Here is a 25,558-nt window from a genome sequence, read left to right as displayed (position 1 = left end):
TTTTTGTTTAAGTAAATTTCTGAAGTAATGAGAATAATTTTTCCTTGAAGTCTATGATAATTATAGTTTCAAAAGTATTATATGCTTATGAATGCTGAATAAAACCCATTGACTCCAATAATTACCCACTTCTATTCCACTTCTTACATGTCTGGATGATTATTCAAATACACAGCAAAACAAGATGATGCTTTTTAATGCAAGGTCAAATTTCTAGGTTCCAATCTCACCAATAGTTTCTACTAGTAATCCTTATGATGGTGACATCCAAAGTGGCCTTTAAGGCCAATGTCACCACCCATTACCATGTAGTATTCATTTTTATATCAATTAAATCAAAAGACCAGAAAACTTGAAGACTTTTCATTTATTCTGTGAAGCCTGATCAATAAGGTATTACATATTATAATTGCATATTATGTTACATGTCTATATTCTAGATAACAGTTTCTATATGTGCAGGCCCATAGAAAGAGATGAGCCTTTATTACAACACTGAGAAATAGATAACTGCTGCTTTGCATCAACATGTCTTAAAATCTGAAAGATACAATCCTGTCCATAAAAGTAGGATGCATAGTCCACAATTACAGTTGCCACTAGAAGAAAATCCCCAGAAAACCCTTATAACTAAAACTTATTTTAAATATTCCTTTCTACCTTTCTTTCTTTATGCTACAAATGGATATGTTACATATTTTCTCAAAATGTTTATGGGGCTAGTGATAGTATTGCAAATTTTATGAAACAAAGTAAGGGGAAAAATTAGAAAATAAATACAAAAGGGAAGCTAGCAATAAATAAAAGAAATGTTTTTTAAATGCTGGAAAGAAGAGATGTGATTATTTAAAGAGGACAGTTGGAAACAGTCATGTTTGCAGTGTGTTACTACATTTGATTCCTTTAGGATGAGTTGCCTTGCCTTGGTAATTTCACTGACACTAGAGCTTCACAAGAACCTTTCTTGTCCTTCAGATGAAGTTTGGAATCTGTGGATCAGCAGTAACTGATGAAAAGTCTTTAAGATGTAAGGATGTCCCTTCCAGGAATAATTGCTCTCTTGACCCACCTGTTCTTCTACTTACACCACTAATGACTTCAGTTTTTCTGAAGCCTTAAATCTGGACATGGCTCAGTTCCCTGAAAAGTTTCAAGACCACAAAACTGAGGGAGATGCGGCATGAATAACGAAGGGAAAAAAACCAACATAATTTAGTACAAACCATAAACCTGTGCGTGAACTTATCATGAATCATTCTTGAAATAAAAGTTTAATGCAATTTAATATGCCACATGTCACAAGTTATGAACAAAATTGCAAAATGTGACTAAGAATTTGGCAAGGATATCCATATGGCTTAATATTTTAAAGGATGGGATGGTATTACTTTTCTGCATATTTATTCACTCATTTTAAAATGTTTCCTAAAACTCTTTTAATGCAACCTAAGTCTCATATAGTCTAAATTAAGGATTATCCCATATCTTCCCCAAATTTCTTTCTGTTCAAAATACAGTTTTCATTTACTTAAAAATGTATGACTTTAAAAGTGGAGTATATCTAAAAGACTCCAGTGTATCTTCCCATTTTCAAATGGGTAAGAATACATTAACTATGGCCATAGACATGTAAAATTTTATTCAAAACTCAGAGAAGGAAAACAAAACAAAGCATAGCAAAGCCATAATTGTCCTGAATTGCATCACACTGGCCCTGGGCATTCCCTATGTTAGGCTTTCTCCATTACTTGGGTATCTTAGGAAGGTTACCATTAGTTTAATTTTCAGAGAAAGAGTGTGATTGATGACAGTGTGCTGCCAATCCCCATGTCCTTATACACAACCTTTAAAAGGACAAGGTTAGAAAAGCTCGTTAAAGAAGTCCTGCTGTTTCCTCCAAAGTTAGGATGATATAAAAAAATTTCTTGCTCCCCCAACTTCCAGGTTTCTTCCCAGGTGTGTGTGTTGACCGTGCCAACTAGTCTGGGAAACCAAACAGAATGTGTCTGTTTGGAGCCCCATGATAACCAGGATGAGCCTTCACAAGGTGAAGTGGAATAGAAATAACTAACTTCAGCTACCTGCAGCTTGAAGCCTAGGAGGGAAACCATGTTTCAAAACCAGGAAGTCACCACGCCCTAACATAACTCCAGCACCCAGTTGACACATGTTTTCTGGATAGCCAAATAGACACTGTATGTTGGAAAATAATGCAATATGGCAACTTCATATAGGTTCACTGCCAGTCATCTTTGCATGGATACCTTCACAAACAACAGGCATAGAATAGGAGAGGGTAAAACACTTGAACATTTTTTATTCCTTTTGTTTGTTTGGGCCAAGGCAAGATTTCGATGAAGCAATGAAAAGGCATTCTTAGCTCCTTGCTTATTCCCACACCCGACCTGAAGAAATGAATATGGTAATCTCGGCTAATGGCACAAAAGGCAATTCCATATGTCAATAATCTTTTGCTTAACCCAATGACTTCCTCCAAAGACAAAGAGCAACAAATCACAGCAGCTGATGGCTGTTGTGCTCAAGAGGATTTCATTGTAAAATGCAACTTTGTTTATACAGCTCTTGGAATGTGCCACGACATACAAGTAATACATCCTGAAGAACTGGTAGGGGAGAAAACAAATAAGAATGATACCTATAAAGAAAAGATTTTTCAGTTGTGCCCAGAACTCCTGGTGGGATAGTAAGGAATGGCGAAACTTCCTCACCATGGACAATGTGATGAAGGCCTGGCAACCCAAGAGAATCAGTGCAATGGTTATGACAATAATGATTATCATATAGTTGACGACTTGCACATAATCTCGGGCAAGTTCTTTATGAAATTTAAAGCACTGTTGCTCATTGTATTCTTCATTATTTCCATACTGAGAAACCACCAAGGGTACAACAATGACAATCACCAAAAGCCACATGGCAGTACTGGCAGCAACTGCATGCAATTTTCTGTAGAATTCTACTTTGTCTCTACGCTTAAAGAAGATGAGGTATCTGATGACAAGTATCACCACGTAGAAGAGGAAAGTGAGGTACATGTGAATATGTAGCATGGCACTCACAAATTTGCAGAAGGGCAATCCAAATGTCCAAGTCCCTTTGATGAGGTAAGCTAAGCGGAAAGGCACTGTCAGTAGGAATACCCCATGGACCACCACCAGGTTAATGACAGCCATGGTGGTCACTGAACGTGAGTTCATTTTCACCAACAAGAACAGGATGGAGATGACGCCTACTAGCCCTCCAATAAGCACTATGAAGTAAACTGGTGTTAAATGGTGTGCCAGTATAGGGTCACAAGAGGAATTCTCCGAGGTATTATATTCATCCATTCTTCAAACATTGCCTGCAAAAGCAAAAACACCAGTGAACCTTAACAAACTTCCAAACTGTTGTTCCCAGCTCCTCCAATGCACTGACAAAGTGGCTCTGAAGTGTATCTGTTCTCATGACATACTTATTAAGAATGAAGATAGCAGTCTCTGTATTTTTGTGGTGTCTATACCTAAACCACCAAACCATTTCATTGGTTGGTTTGATATTGATATTAATGCAACACTGCTTACTGAGTTTAGGAAGAGGTTCACAGTTCTGAAAGCTTAAGGTCAAAGAGCCACACACTTGATGTTGTCCTTCTTTCAGACATAATTGTAGGGAAGTAACAGAATATGGGGACTCTAAATGTAAACGTGTCTCCTTTTTTTATTGGTTATTTTATTTATTTACCTTTCGAATGTTATCCTCCTTCCTAGTTTCCCATCTGAAAACTCCCTATCCCATCCCTCCTGCTTCCATGAGGGTACTCCCCCACCCACCCACCTACCTACCCACCCACTCCTGCCTCTCTGCCCTAGCATTCCCCTATGCTGTGGCATTGACCACCAGCCAAAGACTGCATCACTTCTAATCTCTCACTCTTTTCAGAAAAGCATCAGGATTTAGTCATGAGGATTCTGTCCCCAGACACATGCTGAGTGGCTGATGAAGTCATACAAAATATTCTAGGCATATTTCTATTTCCTTCCTTCTAGTTCTTCCAAGTAATTAGCAAATGACCTAAGGATAATCATGCATAACTCCATAAGAATGCTGACTAACTTGACCACAGCTCAGGGATGTGAGTGCAACAGAGAACTATATGAATCTGATTTTCTCATGATGGTTTTAAGATCTTCCTCTATGAGGTCTTGGAAAAGTTCTTCCCCTGAAATGTGGCATGACTCCCAATCTCTCATCTTGTAGCTAATGTCTTGCAAATTTTAAGAACATCTACTCTCACTTCTTTGAACTCCTGAAAAACCCTCTTTATAAGTACTCAGTTCTCTCTAATACATTCTCCAAATTCTTATCTTTCATATTTATTTTAGATTTATTTTATTTTTATGTGTATGAGCACTTTGCCTGCATCTATATGTGTGTACCACATGAGTGCTTGGTATTCAAAATGGCCAGAAGAGGATGTCAGATAACTCTGGAACCGGAGTCCCAGATGGTTGTAAGTCACCAAGTGGGTGCTGGGAATTGAACCTGAGTCCTCTGGAAGAGCAACAAGTATTGTTCTCAACTGCTAAACCATTTCTCCATCCCTCTATATTCTTCATTAATTATTAGTATTTTTAAATCTCTCAATTTCACTGCACAAGTCAAATCTAATTTCCTATTTTTAAATCATTTAATAGTTTCTCATTCCCCAAATATCAATAATACCCTTTAAGTACAGTATGAACTTCTCAAGGAATTAATTAAAATATATTTTTAAAGTCCAGAATGTGCTGGATTACACTGCTCAAAGTTTGTATCTTAAAGGATAGAAAAGGAACTTGGCCACGTCTAGCATTCTGGCTTGAACAGTTGCATAATCATGAAATGTCTAAGGTATTTGTTTACTGATGCTAGAAAAACAGGAATTCACTGGGTACCTGACCTTTGTAACACATTTGCAATTATTCTTAATGCTTTTATGAACATCTCTTCAAACATGTATTACTATCCACATTATAAACCAATTATTAAACCAAATGATATACATTATGTTGATGAATCTCAAAAGCTTTGTATAAATCATGTAAATTCTCAGCAAGAAAACAGTACTCCTAAAGATAAAAAAAAAAGGTTAATGAAGTGTAAAAATATTACTTTATGTGCCAAGTAGAGCTGTGTGTACAGTAACTAGCCAGACACACAGGCATCCTAAATTTTCAGAGGAACTGGAAAGATAATTAGAAAAAAATCCTAAAATCTTTTCTAGGAAAATAATAATTTCTAGAAAAATTGAGAAATTCTGTAGTAATACAAAATGCCACAAAGTATGTGATGTGTGTGTGTGTGTGTGTGTGTGTATGTGTGTGTGTATGTATGTGTGTGTTCTAGGAAATTTAAATTAATGTGAGTGAAAACAGATAAATGTAGTCAAACTTGTAGTGGGAGATGTGGGCTTTAAATTGCTCTACAGAATACCAGGATGATGGATGTCTGATGTCATCATTGAACACTTAAAATGACAAATGATCATGTAATTTCTTTACCTCAACTAAAACATGATGATAGCCTAACCCCAGAAAGCCTCTGCTTCTGTGGAACATTCAGTACGCACTTCAGAATGCTGTGGCCCACTTCTCTGTATCTCCCTGCAAGCTCTGAAGTTTGCTGTCTTGCATTGGGCAGTCCCTCTACTCACCGTTACTTTCTCCTTATAAAAGAGCAGTTCTCCTGAGGAGAAATAACCTTGCTTTCCTCTGAGTCAGGCACGGATGTTCCACCGACACTTCTGCTTACCATTTCCTTTCACTGTTAGCATAGGAAGACTGATTCCTGAAAGAAAAGAGTAAAGTCAGTGCTCTGCTACTTGAATCAATCTCTTTATAAACTTCCATGATTGCTGCCTTTCAGATATCAGAAGTGTGAGTTAAATGATTTCTGTGTGCCAGCACTATACTATATTGGGCTACTTACTCTCACAGTAGGCTCCCAGATGCACAACATGTTTTTACATGGGATTTAAGGCCGCAAAACAGTCTTAAGCCTTCCTTTCTGTCTCTCTGTAATTCTCTAGGCTCTTGGGTTTTGGTCTCCTCCACTTCCTGTGGAGAGAAGCTATAGTTTCAGAATGTGACTTTACTTCTGCTAGAGATGAGAGTTAGCCTGTGATGAATATCAATGTGCAAAAGCTTTAGTTCATCTGGTATCAGGGTCATGGGCTGATCCATTTGCTCTGGGACAGCTGTGGCAGAATTCTGGTATTCGGTACTATAAGTCCCAGAACTCAGATATCAAGATGAAATGTTAAACATCCATCATAAATGTTGTTGAATGTAAACAGAATAAGGCAATAAAAGGTGAAATTCAAAGGCTGAGGACTGAGTTAAAGACTCTGTTTCACAGCGCTTATAACTTTTAATGTAACAGTCAAACATTGTGGTGTGCTTATGCATTCACTGTGAAATGCTCTCTTCAGTTCTTTTTATTTTGAAAACAAAGTCTGACTCTGAGACCTGTACAATTAGTTTTTGTTGTCAATTACACACATAGAGCCACCTGAGATGAGAAAGCATCAGTTGAAAATTGCCTAAATCAGATTGTCTGTGGCCATGTCTGTGAGACTTGTTTTGATTGACATGGGAGGGCTCAGGCGACACTGGCAGCACCATACCTGCATACCTGGTGTGTTTGGCTGTGCAAGAAACATAGCCAGGCATGAGCCAGCAAGCAGGATTACTCAGTGGTATGTACATCAAGTTCTTGCCCAATTTACATCCCTTCACGCCATCCCTCAGTTATCCACTGTAAGTTGTAAAGTTAAATATGCCCTTTCCTCTTCCAAGTTGTGTTTTAACATGGTTTGTGTTAAACATAATTTAACACTATGTGTTAAACACACATAGTTTGTGTTTTAACATAGAAAAAGAAAAGCAAACCAGGACAGAGTCTATGCTAGCCTAAGATGCATAATTGTAGACACAGCTGGCTGTCCAGTCAAATACTGAGAATGTATGAGAATGAGTATGTACCGAAACACCTGGCTCTTACTTCAATATTTCTAATGTTTTTTAAAGTCTACCTTTGCTGATATTCTTGAGCCTGTTTTGTTTACAATGGTTCTCAACCTGTGGGTTGCAACCCCATTGAGGGTTGCATGTCAGATAGCCTACATATCAGATATTTACATTACGATTCACAACAATAGTGAAATACTTATAATGAGGTTGCAAGGAAATAATTTCATGGTTGGGGGTCACCCCAACATGAGGAACTGTGATACAGGGTCACAGCATTCGGAAGGTTGAGAACCACTGCTCTCAAGTATGTATTTTGTACTTTTTCTTTCATTCTCTTTGCTTCTAAGCTTAAGAAATCTTAAAATATGCCTTTAAACAAAAAAATGTCCTCTTGTAGCACTACAAATTCAGAGTATTTTGATTCTATTTACCCCTTCCTTTCCCCTTAGTGTTTTCATGAATTTTAAGTCTATATATGCTTTATTATTCTAGAATAAACAACTTAAATACAGGCCTGTGGAAGTTTTTAGACAAGCTATCCAACATGGTCCCTGCCAGCACACTCACATTGGTATTAGCTGTAGGTTTAATGTTCTCATGTGGGTTAAGAGAGTCAGTCTTTCCATTGACTACAGCCAAACAAAAATCACATTATTTAGACAGTGTATGCTAAAGGAGCAGTTAGCAGAGTCTAGCCATCACAACTACATAATAATACCAAATGTGGTAAATATGCTGATAATTTTAAAATAAGCTAAAAATAAAAAAAAATACAAAAATCAGGACAGGTGATTCACACTAAAGACCTTTGGAAGAGCCTTAAAAAAACCTACTAATATAGAAGCTGCTGTGTGTGTGTGTGTGTGTGTGTGTGTGTGTGTGTGTGTGTGTGTGTGCATACATGTATGAAATTTTTAAAAAGTCACCATATAATGAGGGAGACAATATTCTAATTAAAGATGTTATATTACCAAGTAAAATTTCCAGTAACAAGAATGGATTACATCTTGTTGAGTTATTGGTCAAATGGGTTCCAAAGAATGCCCCAATCCCAAATATCACAGGACTATTGCTTACTCTCTACAACCTGATGGCAAGACCCTGTTTCTGAAGACACCACTTATTTATGTCATTGTACGTGGAAAAATTAAGCTGCTCCCCAACTAAAAGATTTAACTTTACTGACTGGTGTTCATGGTGCTAGAAGGTAATTTGCCGACACTCAAGGAGAAGAGTAACCATCAATATTACCCGAATCTATGGCCTGAAACATTCAACTGCCTGCAAAGATTATACTAGTGCAATGATGACAGAAAAGTTATGGGAGTAAGCACACACTTTTAGGGTCTGCTCCATGAGAGGGAATCCATATCTGACACAGCTAGGGTGCTCAAAAACTTGAGACTACATAGGTCCTGGGTCCTTGGTAAAAACCTACTACTCTTATTCTAAAGGGAACATAACAATAAAATGACCTCTAATAACATATTGCTACACAAATAGATCAGTGTCTCTCTCAGCTCTCATCATACAAATGTCTTCTTGCAGTACATGGTAATTAACACTGACAATGTTTAGAAAGTGAGAGATTTTGAAGTACCCAATCCTAAATTGGATGTCTCTACCAAACTTCTTCCTTCGAGTGTCAGGTATATCTAAAGAATAGGAGGTAGAAAGGTTTTAAGTAAGTAGATCATACCAAGGAAACAGAACTTTCCAGATATAAAAGAATTCATAAATATGTAAACTCACATAGATTGTGAAAGTATGTGCAAGATCTACACAGATTCAAGCAACACAAAATCTCAGCGCAGAGAAGAGGAAATGTGTAGGAAAGTTCTACTTCTAACCATGAAGCTGTTTGTAATTGCTTCTTGCTGGGACAGTGAGGAATCAGTCTCCTCCAGTGGAATTACACTGGGTATAACAAACACAATTCAGGGCAAGAAAGACTCTACTTTCTAAGTTTGCAGTGATCATGATGATACTTCTAGCTTCTGCTCACGCATTCCAAATGGTGAAGACAGAATGGAAATCTACCAATCTTTATTTAATCATTAAAGACTGAGGATGTCTGGATTTTATTCTATTGTGTTTCTAAGATTGTACCTATTAAATCTTAACAAAACAGAAGTGGCATACGTTTGGTGATGTGATCAATTTAAACAGCACTTCTGGATAGAGCCTAGTTCATGGAATTTTGTGGTTTAGGGGAACTTGACCTTTCAGTGCTCTACTGTGCTGCTTGCTAATGAAGCATCTAGGTTAAAAGCAATCAGAATAGTCTTCATGGATAGCACATCTCAATGGTCTGCCATTGTGGAGAGCACCTAGCTTTCAAATATCTAAGCATGTTCTTCCTAGACTGTCCATAATAAGTTGGTAAAGTTTGGTCATGAAACAGGCTTCAGGTTTTAAGATGAGATATTCTGGGAGACAGCTCAGGTTCAAAACTTCCTCCTTCGAAGAGGGAATTCCAGGGGCTATCAATAACCACATGAAAGTAATGAGCTTTATTCTTTTCTGATGTGCTTTTGTGTCAAGAGCTAGCTCACCAAAGATAGTTAAGGGAAAGGGCCCACAGTCAAAATCACTTACTAGTGACAATTGTTACAAGAAGACAAATCTGGGGCTTAAAGGGAAGGTCAGAGTTAAAACAGTGAGGTCAAGAACATTGGGATGGAGATAAAGGAGCTTGAAACTGGATGTGAAACAACTCCACAAAGAGCAGGTAAGAGGAGAGAGGGGACTCTGGACTAGTGTCAGCAGGCTGCCTGGCTCCCCAGGGTCCTCCTACCTCAGCGAACACACATGTAAGTGTCCTTTTCTCTTCTATGTAGCCTTGCTTCTGTTGCAGCTAAGTGGAACACATTCAGTTGTAAGGATGGGTTCTTACAAAGCCCCTGCCTATTTTAGGAAAAGACATTCCCATGCTGCTCCACAGACAAGGACTTAAATATTAGGTAACCAAGAACAACTCCTGCTCCACTGTGGTAGCCATGGGAGGAGTCACTCTCAGGATGGTTACAAGTTAACTACAGAAATGTGATAACAGACACAGCATTGGATAGTTTATAGCCAGCAAAACACTTGGCAAAAGTCCTAGTCAGAATCACTAGTTAACAAACAGATGCTTAGAAATTAGTGAAAGTGGGATGCCATCCACCCCTAACTGGGTCAAGAACAAGGATACAGCACACTCACCTACATATGTGTCAAGGCTGCATACACAGAGCACATGTGCCCTCCTCTGGCTAAGCCCATGACCACCCATAATACTAACCTGTCTCAACAGAAAAGTACATCTATCCTTGTTCCATTTCAACCAGAAAACCTCTGGAGATCCCAAGACAAACTAGCTCAACTTCTTTTCCTCTCTTGGGAATCCCTCCTACTCTCAGGAGTATATCTCCATCTTCCTTACCTTCTCATTTTCCCTCAACTTTCCTTACTAAAGCTCACTTCCACTTTGTTCACTCCTGTGGATGTCTACATTCTCCACCTTTGTTGGGATGAGACGTCAATATTTCAGACTGACAGTTGAGTGGCTGCTGAGTTTCTGAAACCATAAGTGCCTTGGTCGTGCAATGCTCCACGAGAACAGCCCATTCTTCCCCAAAGCTGCATCACGGAAATGCCAGGAACTGGGTTTTCTCAATGGTCCTTTGGGAATAGTGGCTTTCATGTCATTTAGTGCTGGTTCTAGCTGCAGTCATCTTACATGTGACAAACCAAATTCCTCACATGCTATGTGTCACACCATATTACTGTAAATGTTTCAGCCATAGCTTTACATTTATATACTGAGTTTCTTTATCCATTGCTTCTTATATCTCATGTGTCTCCTGGTTTCTATGCAGGGTAGTTTTCTTCTGATGGAAAACTCCATTTAGTATTTTCTTTAATAGAAGACTGTGAATTCTTATATTTTGTGTGAGTGCCTCTGAAAATGCCTTCACTTTATCTTCATTTAAATATACACTTTAGTGACTTAGCAGCATAGCATAATGCTACCTTCCAGCACTATAAAGAGGCTACGCTCTCATACTCTAGCCTTCATCATTGGTACTTAGGCCATTGAGGGAGCTCCTGAATCTGTTAATGTTGTACATCTTTTCTTAAGCTTTATGCCAGTAGATAATTTTCTTTGTGCTGAGCATAGTCTTTGTGTCTGTGGGGTGTTCTCTGATTGTCCTGCTAGAGATTCCTCTTGTTTTTTAAATGAACTAGTTGATGTCCTTGATTATCTTAGGGAAGGCCTTACCTTTGACCCTAGAGACTCTGTTTTGCTCCAATTCATTCCCCTCACAGTTCAATTATATTTATGATAGAAATTTTCAGTGTTTCTCTTGCATCTCTACTATTTTCAACTCTTTTCCTATCTGGGTATTTTCAGTTCTTCTTATTCAGTTCTTTTATAACTAGCTGTATCTTATCAATTAAAACAACTGTGTTCATAGTGAAATTCTTTCTGTTCTAGACTGTGCTTACTTTGATTTATTAATTTTACTTTGGTTATGACACTTTCTCATAAAGTATTTAATATTTTATATTTTCTTCTAATTCTTAACTATTTGACTACTCAATACATAACTACTTAAATTCTAGTACTGACACTTATATTTATATTTGATTTTTCTCTCATTTTTTTCTATTACATAATCATAACATTTCTCATATATAGTACTTTAATATGAACTTCTTTTTTTTTTTTTCGGAGCTGGGACCGAACCCAGGGCCTTGCACTTGCTAGGCAAGTGCTCTACCACTGAGCTAAATCCCCAACCCCTTAATATGAACTTCTGAAGCTTAGTTTTCGTCATGGAAAGCCTCTAGATGATGTTCTTTTCTTACCAGTAGTAATTATCTTTAACTCCAAAAATGGATTATTTTGAGCCAATTGAAACATTGCAACCTAGAAGAACAAGTAAACATCTGAAAACCTCAGGAAGATCCTGAAACTCACAAAATTATGAGCTTCCCTTCTTAGGTTATATGAGCAATAAAGATGAAATGAGGTTTTCCAGTCCTTTGGGTGGCCTGCAAGTCCTGAAGGGCACTCCAGGACAGCAGCTGTTGTGAGTCATTGCCCATGTTATTGATTTTTCAATGATACAGCTGCATGCACACATTCCCCCTTAATCCATAGCCCTCCATTCACAGTTCTGTAAGTAGTGAATTCATAAGTTTAGTAACATAGATATGGCTATACAGTCTTATTGGATTTGTCATTTGTCATGATCTAGAGTGAGTAGAAGTCTTTTCCTATCTCTCCAGAAAAAGTCACCTAACAGTTCATTCAGTCCTACTAAGGCTTAGTTTACCGCTTCACTCTACATTTTCAACAATACTCAAATGTGTTATACTGGGTACCATTAGAGAATGATATGGACTAGCAGTTCTCAACATGTGAGATACACATCAGATATCCTGCACATCAGATATTTACATTACAATAACAGTAGCAAAATGACAGTCATGAAATAGCAATGAAATAATTGCTTGGTTGGGGGTCACCACGACATTTTATTAAAGGATCTCAGCATTAAGAAAGTTGAAGACCACTGATCTTGACTTTCTTCAAACTTTTTCTTGCAAATCCATTTATATCTCTGTCATATTTTACAAAAAAATTCTGTCTTAATACTGTGGTCTCTCTCTCTCTCACTCCAGGATCCATCACATTCAGGAAGAATTTGAACTTGTAGCTCTGGGTTAGAAAATGTCAGTATGGAAGGGAATTGCTTAAGTTACTTGTTTAAGTTCTTCAGGAGGATTGCCTGATTTATCCAGAACCTTGGATGCACAGTGAGGCAAATTAATTTTGCATTTTATTTAACTTACTCAAGTTTGGGTCTGGAGGTTAACCCCTAGGGTATGCTAGGTTAGTATTCGCCTTTGGTCTATATCGCCAGCTCTGTGTTTTATTTTATTTGGCCTTTTAGGCTGTTCTTGATGAAACCTGTGATTGATCATCTGATAACCATTCCATCCCATGATTATTCAGATGCCAATGACATGGGAGGTGTTTGGGTAGCACACAGTAAACTAGTGTTTCGAAACTGTTGGATTCTGCCCAAGAGAAAGAGAACTTCCTTCTAAACATTCAAAGATTAATTTCCTAACTTTGTGAATGTTCTACTATGAATTGAATAATTCCATTATGAATTGTGAATTATGGATACTGTCATGAATTGTAAATTTGGAAGTGCATTATCTAATGCTTGCATAAGCAATTACACTCCTCAGTGTTCTCTAGTCACCGGCTATGCCCTGGCTACGCTCACCTTGCTCCAAGAGCTACAATGTTCAGACTTCTTTTCCATCTAGAATTCCCATCTCAAAACCATTACCCAGATATCCTCTAATTCTTCAGAAACCAACTCTGCTGTCAGTGCTTCAGGAATGCTGCTTTATGTCCTATAGTAGGTCTTGTCTGCCTGGCCTTTTCTAAGAGAATGGTCTATGCTCTTCACTTGAGTGCCTAAACAGTTACTAAAGCAAGCAGATACTGCTTTCTGATTTATCCTCACGCAAACCCTCAACTTACAAATTCTGAGAAGATGAAATGGTATACATTTTTGTTCTTTTCCACTCTTGAATCAAGAGAGTCACCAACACGAAGTATCGCCTTAAATATTACGTTGAGGAATAACTAAACGTCTAAGAGCACAGAATGTTATTTCATTCTTTGCTGTTTTCAAAGTTACTGTGGGAAAATTAATCAATGTCTATGAGGCTCATTTTCTCAGCTAAAATGTAATCTATTTCCACCTCAAATAATCCAGACAAATGACATAATATATGGGAATATGTAAATTAATATATCACTCAATAATTAATAATATCAGTTACTCTAAGAGAAAGAAAAAGCTTAAAGTATGGAGTCAAGATGTTTTCTCAGACTATCCTTAGCATTCTCCACGAGAAAAAGCCCTACAGCATTCTTGGTTCAGAGAGGAACCGGGAAATAATCTGCAGACAGCTGAAGCAGTAATATTTGATGGTGCTGAACTGCGTTTTGCCTTCCCACAACTGTCCTCATCAATGTCTCAGTCCATGTATTCTCTCAACATGCAATTTGTTATTCCAAGCTATCCCAAGCACCTAGGTTTTCCCTGACCTCGGAACTAGACTCCAAACTGTTTAAGGTGACATTCTTCACCAAGTAGCCTGTGGAAGAAACAATTCTAATCACAGCTGGAAATTGTTCGGCAAGAAGAGCAAGGAGTGCTCCATCTTCCCACACTGCCCATGCCCATCCACACAACTACTCATCCTCGCCTTGCCACAAACATCGTTTGGATTCTCTGTCTAACTGACATACTTTGGTTCACTCCAGGCCAGTCTCCTGACTCAGATGCCACTCTTCTAGCCTCATTTGGTTGTTTCTCAAAGAATTCCATCTGGCAATATCTTCCATCAGTCTACTTCTGAGGTCTGCTTTTCCCTTAGAGAATATCTTTTCTAGCCCCAGCCGTCACACCACTCATCATTCTTTCCAGTGATTTCAGTTCATCCTGAAGTTTGGGGCTAGCCATTTCCCAGTCAGCTATGTTTGTTGAAAAGTCAGGATGTTAAACCACTTGCCATTCTACCACGTCTGCAGGATCACTCCAGCAATCCTTTCTTTTCCAGTCTTTCTGTTTCTTTCTCCAGCTCGACTCCCAGGATGGCCTGTTCTGGGTCATCAATTCCATAGCATGTTGGTTGTCTCCATTAGTGTCTTGATAGTGAAACTTGCTCTTCCTACCTGTCTAGAACATCTGTCCAGCTAGGAACCTGGCCCTGAGGAAATCTCCTGGGACTGCCTCTATATACCTCCTTGGACCCAGATCTCTGCTGGTTTATGATTCCATTGCTACTGTGTTTACTCACAGGGAATCAGGATACTGTTAGTCTCCCAGATGGCCTCACTCAAGCTACAGCTTATTCATTATGCCACAGGGCTCTCAGCTAAGTTACCTTCATGTTAGCTGCTCGCTCTGTCTGTCTGTCTGTCTGTCTGTCTGTCTGTCTGTATCTCTCTGTGCTCTCTCTCTCTCTCTCTCTTTCTGCTGTGTGTGTGTGTGTGTGTGTGTGTGTGTGTGTGTGTGTGTGTGTGTGCCCGCGTGCTTATGTGCCTGCACATGCCTGCTAAGAGCACATTCTTGTTTGAGGTCATACCCAACCACCAGACTTTGATGGGAAAACAGAAGCTAAAGCCCTCTTTCTGTCTGGTGTTTACTAAAAGCAAATGCACAAATAAAAGAAAAAAGCAGACCTTCTTCCTTTTTACCTCTTTCTCTGAGGCAAGTATTCATTTATTCTTTTCTTAAAGAGGACTCTAAGCAATGTAATGAACACCTACCTTCAAATTGGCCACTAGACTTTAAAAGCCAAAGAATTATCAGACCAGGGTCTAGGAAAGAAGATGATGAATTGATAAAAGCTTTTGACTGCATAGCAGTTAGAACCCATTTTCTTCAGCAGGGATGGAGAAACAGAGAGAGAGGGGGGGGCAGGGGGGATATATATGTAAGAGAAGAAGTCTTTCTATACAGAGAGTACAGATTTAACTGTAGGAATGCTGGGACTGTTAAATTAAATAGCCTAAACTTTTTCTTTTTCTTCTCTTGTTTGCCTTTTTCCCCCCTCATAAAAGTGATTTGTTATCCCTGTGGATGAGTGGCTTATAGCCATTGCTTTACAGATCCAGTGTCATGCCAGCAGAGTTCAAGAGTGACAGAATCACCTGTATAGGAAAAATGTCATTGTTGTATTTATAACAGGTATGATAAGTGATTGCATGTTGCACCAAATGACTTTTATCAGTATCACCTCCAAGAATTGTACATTACACCCAGATTGAAGCAGAACATTGAAATTTGCAACAATTCTTATGTGCCATTTGATGTTAGCGGTGGTGAATATTCCCCTTGCGGGCCTCATTTCCTTACACATTGGTTTTCCAAACAAGACATAACAGGAACATTAACTACTCAAGATGAACACACTTGTTTGAATCTCGTCTCACTAAATATGCCACTTCTACATTTGCTGTTAGACTTGGAGACCCACAAGGAATAGGGCCACAGACACTTTGGGCAGGAAACAACAATAACAACCAACCCAAATGAACAAACAAACAAACAGACCTAGAAGGAACCAGGGATAGAATGAAATACAGTAGTTAAAGACACCACTTCATAGAGGAATGTTATAGAGGAAGGGGGATATAGTGACTCTATCTGAAATTATTCCATATACTCATGAAATAAATAAAAGCAATATGTCAAGAAAATGTGTAAGGGAAGGAGGAGGAAGATGAACACAGAGAAAACAAAACAAGGAGACAGAGTGGGGAGGAAGACTGAGGGGTCCCTGATAAGAGGTTGCTGTCACCTGGGAGCTTGGAGTCAACTATGACAGCTTTCTACATCCAGGAAAGGCTGCAAACTTATTGATCTACCTAGCTGGCTATTGTTTAATAAAACATAAACTGTTTGCCAACAAGGCAGCTGATCCCTGTTGAACTCCTGGAGGGATGTCATGTCTGCTTCCCTGGTGGAAGCAGCCGTGACAGCTGTCCAACAACATAAACAAGACTTACTGGAGTTCTTCTGACGTCTCATCCACACCTCTCCATCAGGCTTCCTCTTCTGTGGGAGTCCACCTCTCCCATGTTCCTGTGCATTCTCTGGGTCATTTCTCCAGAATCCTTTGACTCTCACTGTACCCATTCTAAGAGCTTTCCAGAATGTATATCTGATCGTCATCCTTTCCTTGGTTCATTAATCCTCAATTTAACTCCATGTCTTGATTGTATGCTTGTTTTTAACATTGATGACTTTTAGCATAGGTCTACTGCTCTAATAGTGGATATGAGTTGTTAACTAAACCAGTGAAATAGTGGTGGAGAATTCAGTGAGCTTACTGAGCCTTTCCTTGATAGACTCCTGATTTACTCTAGACCAGTAACTGATGTCAGGATCAGAGAAGCAATCTGTGGCCCCTGAGAAAACTCTCCTAGGGCGTTTATCCTCCTCTCTGTCTGTGCAGCAATTACCTGTCCTGACCAGGGACCCCTTCCCTGACTCTGACTGGCCATAAAGGACCAGCTTAAAGTCTTGTCTCAAACTCCAATCTCCTTCCCTCTCTTATTGTCCTACTTGACAACTCTTCTTTGATCACTTTTGGTCAGAACTAGAGTGCTTACCCTGTTCTGTCATTTATGTCCTTTGCCACCCAGTTCAATCTAACTTCAAGTCACATTGCTTCTCATGCCCACTTCTTTTTCCTTCATCCCACTGCTAGGTTTTTCGATCCAAGAATATTCTCCTTCATACCTCCAGGTTGTTTCTTACCCTCATGCACTCCAAATGCACAGCTAGACAACTAAAGTCCTAATTGCATCATAAATTATTCTGATTCTTTTATTTAAAGCATCTCCAAGGCTTCTGTTATGTATGGGAGATGTGTACTTATTAACATGATATACTAGACCAGAACCCACTGACTTTTGCATGCCTAAGCCATTCTCCTCCCTCATGACATGCCCAGACAACTACAGCATAAGAAGTCTGTTGGGCTGCTTACATTTCTTGAACTTCTATCCATGTATGTTTGGCTGAAGCTCAGCTGGTGGCAACTTCCTTGTGTCTTTCCAGTTCCCTCCTGATGCCTTGCCACAACTCCCGTGGGCTGTGTGGTCATTGCTCATTTCACCAGGAATACCTCAAGATCAGAAGTGAGATGTGGAAGTGGTTTCTATGGCTGTCTCTTAAAGTATTCATCATAAGACTAACACGAGTGAGTAGCCTACAAAATGAGACTCCTAGAAGTGTTATAGAAGTTTACAAAGTAATGCTATCCAATCCCCTATCCTTGTAGGTCTACAGCCTATGTCTAAGACATCTTTCTATTACAAGAAGATTAGGAACTATGATGTACATTGAGACTTCTCACCTTGGATGTTAAGTGATATCATTTTAAGTGTTTATTGTCTATTGTTATATATTGTATATTACCTAATATAGATTGTCTGAGATGGATAAAGCACATCTCTATATTTAAATTGCCTTTTTCATGGTAGGAGATAATGGGAAGATAAATTACTTAACGAAATCCTCATGTGTATAAAAAATACAGGTAATTTTAAAAGATGTGTTGTAAGTTGAAGATAAAGAGTGAAAGTATCAAGTGGAAGAGAGGAGCAGAAAGAGGATAATAGCCAGAGGATCAAGGACTTGGCTATGAGTTTGTGTCCCCTAGTAACTTCAGAAGTTACATGCATAAAGTCTCACTAACATGACTGCCCAAATATGAGCTGACTACAGAAAATACCAGTGGACATTCAAGTGTACAGAAAAAAGCCCATGAGGCCTCAACCTTACACAAAGAACTACAGGTAACAGAGAAAAGTTGAGAATGGGAGAGGTGGTTTTCCCCAGAAAAGAGTACACTAAATGTTTATTCAGTATTAAATGCCCATCCTTGAAAACATGCATACAAGTAACATTATAAGCACTTAACAGGTTATATTTATTAATATATATATAATATATTATATATAATATATATGAATACAATAATAATCAATGCGGGAAAAGTCTAGGACCTCAAAGGAGATTAGGGATGTGTATATGGAAGGGCTTGAGGAGAGAAGTGGGAAGGGTGAAATGATGTAACTATAATCTCAAGAAACAAAACAATATATGTATTTTTTAAAAAAAATAAAAATTGTTTAACAGAGTTACATAATAGGTGCTGGATTTTGAAGGACACTTTGAAGTTATGCTTGTGCAGAGGTGGAAATAAAGCGCTCGAGGGAAAGACAATGCTCTGAATAAAGACTTGGATGCATCTGTTGGGGACCTCCAGTCACCTGTTACGGGACATAGGATAAATAGAGTGCAGGTGTCTGCTAAGGAGTCTTACCAAATGCTCAGTGTGTGGCTGTATAGGCATTTCCTATTTTAGCCTGAAATTATGAGCAAGACAGAGAATTTTAGATTACCAGATGACATTCCCATGTCTTCACCTTTAAAACTGTTTTATTTTTGCAGTGGAATGAAAATTAGAGAAAAGCCAAGCAGACAAGTTCATATCATTGAATGGATATTCTGTTGGTCAAGTTTAAACAATATAAGGTTTGACAAAGTTTGACACCACATGGGAGAGTTTACCCCTATACTGAACAAAAGTTAAGAATGGGTTGAAGAGAAAGGTGTGTGTTTCAAGTATGTCCATCTACAAATAAAGTCAATGCTGTGCCAAATACAAACATGGAAATCGAGATCTAATTCTTGAACACTTTAGAACAATAAATTACATTAAGAAGACATCAAATTCCTCAGGCAAATGGACTATGCTGCTACTTCGTTTCCCAACAAGGAAAGTGTAATTTTGAAAGTCCTTAGAAAGAAGGAGGATATGTGAAAAAAGACTCCAGGGACTGGAGAGATGGCTCAGTGGTTAACAACATGAATGTTCTTCAAGAGGTCCCAGTTCATTTCCAAATACCCACAAAGCAGCTTCAAACCTGTTGGGAATTGGTTCTAATGCTTTGTCTTAATTTGCCTCCAAAAGCTGCACTTCCAAATGCTGAGGGTCCCTACCCCCCAGCTCTCTTTGATTGGTAATAAAGAATTGCTGTACAGCCAATGGCTGAGGGAGATGGAGGTAAGACCTTTAGATTGGACCAAGGAGGAGAGGAAGAGGAGAATTGCTATGACAGGGGAGCAAAGAGAACAAATAGAACAAAGAGAACGTAAAGACCTGCCAACGTGTAAGAATCTGGGAAAGTGGCCCTAGGGACCACTCCCCCAATTATGTTAAGTAAATACCTGGGGTAGCAGAGATGAAAGATAAAATTTAAAAGAGGTTAACTCAGGAATACCAGAGGGGAGTGGGAGCTAGCTGTGGAAACATTTAGAAGCCATTGAGCTAATGAAGGCATATCAAAATTAACATGTGTGTGTCTTTCATTCCTGAATCCAGAACTCTTGGGCGGGTTCAGCACATGTGCGACCTGATGGGAGCCAAAGTGGATTAACTATTTACTGCTACACAAACCATCCATAACTCTAGTTTCAAAGCATACTCTTCTAGCTTCAGCAGACACCAGCAACTCAAATGGTGCACAGGCATACAGGCAGAAATAATACCCATATGCGGACAAAGAAATAATGTTTTAAAAATGTATTTATTTTATTCTTTGTGTATGAGTCTAAGTAAGTATAGGGTTTCAGGATTGGCCACCTGATATTGAATTGCCTTTAGTGAACTTTTCCCAGCAAAGATCATTATTTCACAACCAGCACTCCTTGGTTGCTTATAGTTCAGTGTTTTCTTAATTTTTACTTGCCTGATGGCTAAAGATGCTGAACCTTTTTCCTATACTCATTGGCTATTTTACGTCTTATTTTGAGAATTGTCTGTTCAGTGCATTGGCCTATTAATTGATTAGATTGTTTGTTTCAACTGGTTTACTTTATATATCTTTGTGATGTTCAGCATACATTCTAAAAAGGTATTCTTTTGATGGCCATACGTAAGGACCAAGGTTGGGAAAGAACATTGCTGCAATTTTATTACTTAATCTCAGGCTCTGTTAATAATTTATCAATGACAACGAATATCATCTGGAGGCTGTGGATTCTGTGCAGGTTATTGGGTGGTGCAAGGATAGGATTTATTGAAGAAATGGAGATAAACTTGAGGGGAAAACAAGAATTCAGCAATGGTGCCTGGTCTTGAATACAGCATTTGGAAATGGACTCAATGTTATTCCAGAGAGGATTATAAATATAAGTAGTATTACACTGACATATGGGGTGTGCACATGTGTGTGTGCATGAGTATGTATATGTGTATGGGTATGTAGGTGTGTATGTGTCTCTGTGGATGGGTGACAACAACCGAATTAGGTCACAAATTTGAGAGAACAAAGGGATTGGAGGGAGGAAAGGAAAGGGGCAAATGATGTAATTATATTTTTTAAAGAGTGGAAAATTTCAAAGAGTGGAAACATTTAAAACAGAAACAAGCATGTGCATACACAGAGAACAATGACATTCCACTTTACTCTAGTCATAATGACTATGTAAATGTAATAAGCTCTAAAAATGCTGAAGATGATGCCGAAAAAGCAGGACAATTGATTATGCAGTCCTGGTGAGGATGCAAATTAGTACAGTCATTATGGAATCAGTCAGAACAAAAATTCCTCAAAAAACTAGAACTAAGCCAAGTGGCAGTGGTGTATGAACCAGAGGCAGGCTAATCTCCTTCAATTTGAGACCAGCCTGGTCTAAAGAGTGCGTTCCAGGATAGCCAAGGCTATACAGAGAAACCCTGTCTTGTAAAGACCAAAAAAGAACAAAATAAAACAAAACGAAAACTGAAAACTGAAATTAAAATTAAAACAGTCATATATTCGATCTCACTGCTCCTGAATACACAGCAGAAGTCAGAAAACGAGACAAATATGTGCATAGCCAAGGTTACTGTAGTCACAATAGCCAAGATGTGGGAACAGCCTACAGTGAAAGAATGAAGACAATGTGATATGAATATTTGGAGAATTGTTTTCTTTAGCCATAAAGAAGAATGAATTCATGTCATTTGCAAGGGAAGGAATGGAATTAGAATCATCAAGTAAGTTGATGTAAACTAGACTCCAAAGACAAATCTGTTTTCTTTTCTTTGCAAAATCTAGCTTTAAATACATACATGCACAAATGCATATGCAAACATGCACACACAAATAGAGATATGTATACACAACCACATACAACATGAGAGTGAAAGAGGACTCTTTGGAAAAAGGAAAAGGGCCAGCAGAAAGCAGGAGGGGATGAGAGAGGGTAAAGTGGGTGAATATTAGCAAGTAAGTAATATACACATAAGTAAATTTCATAATGAAACAATTAGGCTAATAATTAAAAACATGCTAACAATAAAGACCTAATCCTCCCAGTTAATCTTCAAATTAATTCAAAAGTTGCAGCATGCTTATATTTTAACAATGTGAAAGACCAGTGTAGTAAAATGCAATAGAGGAATCTGGGCTAAGCAAATATTAGAATTCTTTACATCATATTCTTAAGATTTCTGTAAATGGACAGTAGAGAGTTACTTATAAATAAATGTATTTTTAAATTAAGCAAAATCAATCTGCGGTAGGAACATTTTCAGCACTGACACTGCTATGACTGACAAGTTAAAATTCATCTTTCAAATGAATCTTCACAACGAACTCTTGAGTTCTTTCTTCTTCACTGTCCCTTCTATTGTCTGTCCTCCACTCAACAACCAGAGTTATCTGCTAAAAGGAAGTGAGATCACTCCTCCCACAATGCTCCAGTGGCTCTCCCCTTACTCAGCATCACACCAACACTTAGAAGTGTTCTACACCATCCTGTGGGGAGTCCTTCTGACTAGCTATGATTTTAGTCTCACCTTCAATTACTTCCCTCATTAATATGTGACAACTGGATATGACCATTGATATGCCTCTACCTCAGGGCTCTCGGACATATTTAAAGATCTTTTTTGTACTGTTCTCCATATAGCCATTCAGCTGGCTAGCTTCCTTCATGCTCTGGCTACAGTCCTTACTCAGAGATTTCCTCCCTACCTTTCTGTTTGAAATGATGTCATCCACACTCACTGTTCTTCTGGAGGTTATTCGTCTCTGCAACTGTATTGTTGCTTTACACACGTATTTGCCTGTCTATCCTATTGCTCTGTGTTCCTGTGTAGGTAGGTATTCTGTTTGCCCATTTGTACTATAGCTCAATACACTAGAACTTAAAAATAAAGACAAAAATGATTCTGCTTTGTTCGCATTTTTACTTCCAGAATTTGGATTGGGGCTCTGTGTGTATTATCTTCTTGATATATAAATATTTAATGAATAAAACTGGTCATCCTATAAATTCTAGTGAAGCACAAAATCACCACATAATCAATAAAACATGCTACATACAAGCCACGAGAAGAAAAAAACCAATCAAAGGCAGGAAGGACAATCGCAAACAGAAAACCAGCAAGCAAACAGCGTGCAACAATAATAAAAATGTCAACAATCCTACCTAAGAATAGCGGCGTGCCTTTAATCAAAGCACTTGATGAACTGACATAGCCAGGGTTTGGAGTCAGCCTGGGCTACATGAAACTCAGTCTCAAGATACTGATAGCAGTAACAGAGAGCCCTGGGAACTTGTCCCAGGCCCCTCGTCCTAGCTCTCATTCCTCTCTGCTCTTGCTTCATCCCTGGATTCTCTTCCTGTTGAGTCCTTGCATTTGGCCCTTGACCATTCAACTGCAGCCCTACCCAGTCGTTTTCTGCACAGAGCTTCTCAGTGCGCCTTCCCTTCTTCCCTATCTTTCTTCACTCAGTCTTACCCTAGTGCATCTCCAGGGCAGGAGGAACAAACGTACCAGAGGACAAAGAACACAGAACTAAGACTACAGTCTTTTGTAAAAGAAGATCCTCGTGATGAGAGACTGGATTAAATTGCTGAAGGCACTGAGACCCACACAGGAACCTTCAGAAGAGAGCCGGCCACTCACTGGCTAACCTCATATTCCCGTTCTCTTCCAGAGGCAAAATCCCCATGGTGGTGGCAGTGTCCTGTTTTAAGCCAGTCCAACCTCTAGCTCACTTGCTAGGAGCGTCAGAGGTTCTGAAGCCCAGATAGAAGGCATGGAAACAGGTTCTGAGACGGACGGGAGATCAGTCCTCCACCTTTGTCCAGCCCAAGAAAGCACATCCAGATTCCTATAGTAGTTGAAAAGGAATAAAAGCAGACACTTTAATCACTATTGGAAAATCAGCAACAGGCTACCCAAAGCATACGGAGGAGAACTCTGGCTGACAGAGGCACAGTAAAGATTGCCTTAGCCTACCTAAAAACGAGAACACAGCACTACCTTAAAAATACCAAGAGTAGGTGAACTGCAACAACAGATCAATCGAGAGAACCCCATTTGAGGAAATCACATATGGAAGTGGCATTCATCACCCCAACCCCCAGGTTTCCCCACACACTGTTTTTATATTTTCACTCTCTGGCGATCATTTTTCTCTGCATCCTGGAAATAATCACCTGGCCCTTCACAATCAATGGCTGTGAAAAGAAATCTCCTCTTGAACAGCTTCCAGTGAAATGAGACCTGGAGCCTACAGCACCAAAAACTACTCCAATGCAAAAACTAAACAATTGAAAACACAGAAAAACGTGAAAAGGGAATGGAGACGTGGTGGGGGATGGGAGGGCTGGGCTGGATGCTGCATGGGTATAAATGATGGTAGGAGATGAATGTAGCCGAAATCACTTATATACGTGTATGAAATAGTTAAACAATAAATTGATTCTTTTTCTGCTGCAGGCAGAGAAAGGAATTCTGGTTCAAAGTCTCCCTTTTGTCACTTGAGAGGTTAAACGTTCTTTTTCCTTTCTTTGTTTTAAACCAGTGTGACGACACCGTCTGGTAACCTAGAAGGAAAGTGGAAGTGAGGTAAAGCTCCGTGAGTTTGAATGCTGCGGGCTTTGGGTTTGTACAGGGCAGGAGCCACACTTGTCTCCTCTGCTTCTCCTCAAGCAGGAACAGCGGCCACACCGTCTTCCCCTTCCCTGGGAGGACTCTGCAGAGACTCAGGTCTCCTTATTGAGACACCTTATTAAGAAGCCTTGTGCATTTTGATCCTGCCCCTCTTCACCCTGCCACGTCCTTTTGCTTCAAAGAAATTTCCTATCCAGGAATTGTGATTTGCTCCTTAAAATATGCCTGTGAAGTTCTGTGCCTAAGATTCCTGAGGGTGCAGAGCTGTCCAGCCTTCTTGCCACCCTTACTACTTAGTTCTTCTAACGCCACAGAGAAGCAGAGTACCAGGCAAGCGCACTTATATAAACAGTTAAGGGATGGGAGGTCAGACCTACATAACATGACCCAGTCATTCCTTCTCTTGGTTCACTTTCCAAGGTTTACATCTACTATTTTAAAAAAAATCGTGATTTTAATTGCCTGCATTTCTGTGCCATGAAATCCCTTGTTATATTCCTCCCTCAGAGGATACAATTAGTCAATCCCTTGATTCAGTGTGCCCATGTCTTTGTTCAGTGTGTCCTTGCCATGACAGGACTCTCCTTGTACTCACTGAGAAGTCTCTAGTTATGGGATCCATGGTTGAAGTGTTATGTTCTTTTGTTTTATCTCATAACCATTTTTTACTTAATAACAGGCAGAAGTACTAGCTGGCAATCACAGAAAGCTAAAGAGAAACTGTAAGGCATTTTCTATGATTAAAAATATGATGGGGTTGGGGATTTAGCTCAGTGATAGAGCGCTTGCCTAGCAAGTGCAAGGCCCTGGATTCGGTCCCCAGCTCCGAAAAAAAGAAAAAGAAAAAAAAATATGACAATTGTTGACCTAAAGATAGGAAAGATATTATAGAAGGTGAGTAAAAATCAGTGGTAAGAAAGGTTTTGTATCTAAGACCTTGAAAAGGGAAGAAATATGCTGATTTTGCTGCCATATTCAAAATGCAGAAGTTT

The 25,558-nt window shown here is 39.0% G+C and overlaps 1 protein-coding gene across 4 annotated transcripts in view; it reads right to left on the bottom strand.

Moving 5' to 3' along the window:
• Nucleotides 1-352: 352 nt before the first annotated feature.
• The window catches only part of Gpr141 (G protein-coupled receptor 141), a 63,319-nt gene continuing 38,113 nt past the window's right edge, over nucleotides 353-25,558 (bottom strand). For 2 of the 4 annotated variants that reach the window (XM_087590130.1, XM_087590131.1), the window contains 3 exons: nucleotides 23,582-23,781; nucleotides 5,696-5,829; nucleotides 2,293-3,364 (listed from right to left, as the gene is read on the bottom strand). In XM_087590130.1, the coding sequence (XP_087446256.1) occupies nucleotides 2,433-3,350 (918 nt within the window). In that variant the 5' untranslated portion in view covers nucleotides 3,351-3,364; nucleotides 5,696-5,829; nucleotides 23,582-23,781 and the 3' untranslated portion in view covers nucleotides 2,293-2,432. Of the gene's footprint in view, nucleotides 3,365-5,695; nucleotides 5,830-23,581; nucleotides 23,782-25,558 lie in introns of all 4 variants that reach the window. The other 2 variants (NM_001410304.2, XM_087590129.1) reach the window with 2 other exon arrangements.

Source organism: Rattus norvegicus, chromosome 17 (assembly GCF_021556685.1).
Source record: "Rattus norvegicus strain SHRSP/BbbUtx chromosome 17, alternate assembly SHRSP_T2T, whole genome shotgun sequence".
In the NCBI taxonomy this organism is placed as follows: domain Eukaryota; kingdom Metazoa; phylum Chordata; class Mammalia; order Rodentia; family Muridae; genus Rattus; species Rattus norvegicus.
The sequence above is the reverse complement of the archived record's forward strand: the minus strand, read 5'-3'. Positions and strand labels throughout refer to the sequence as shown.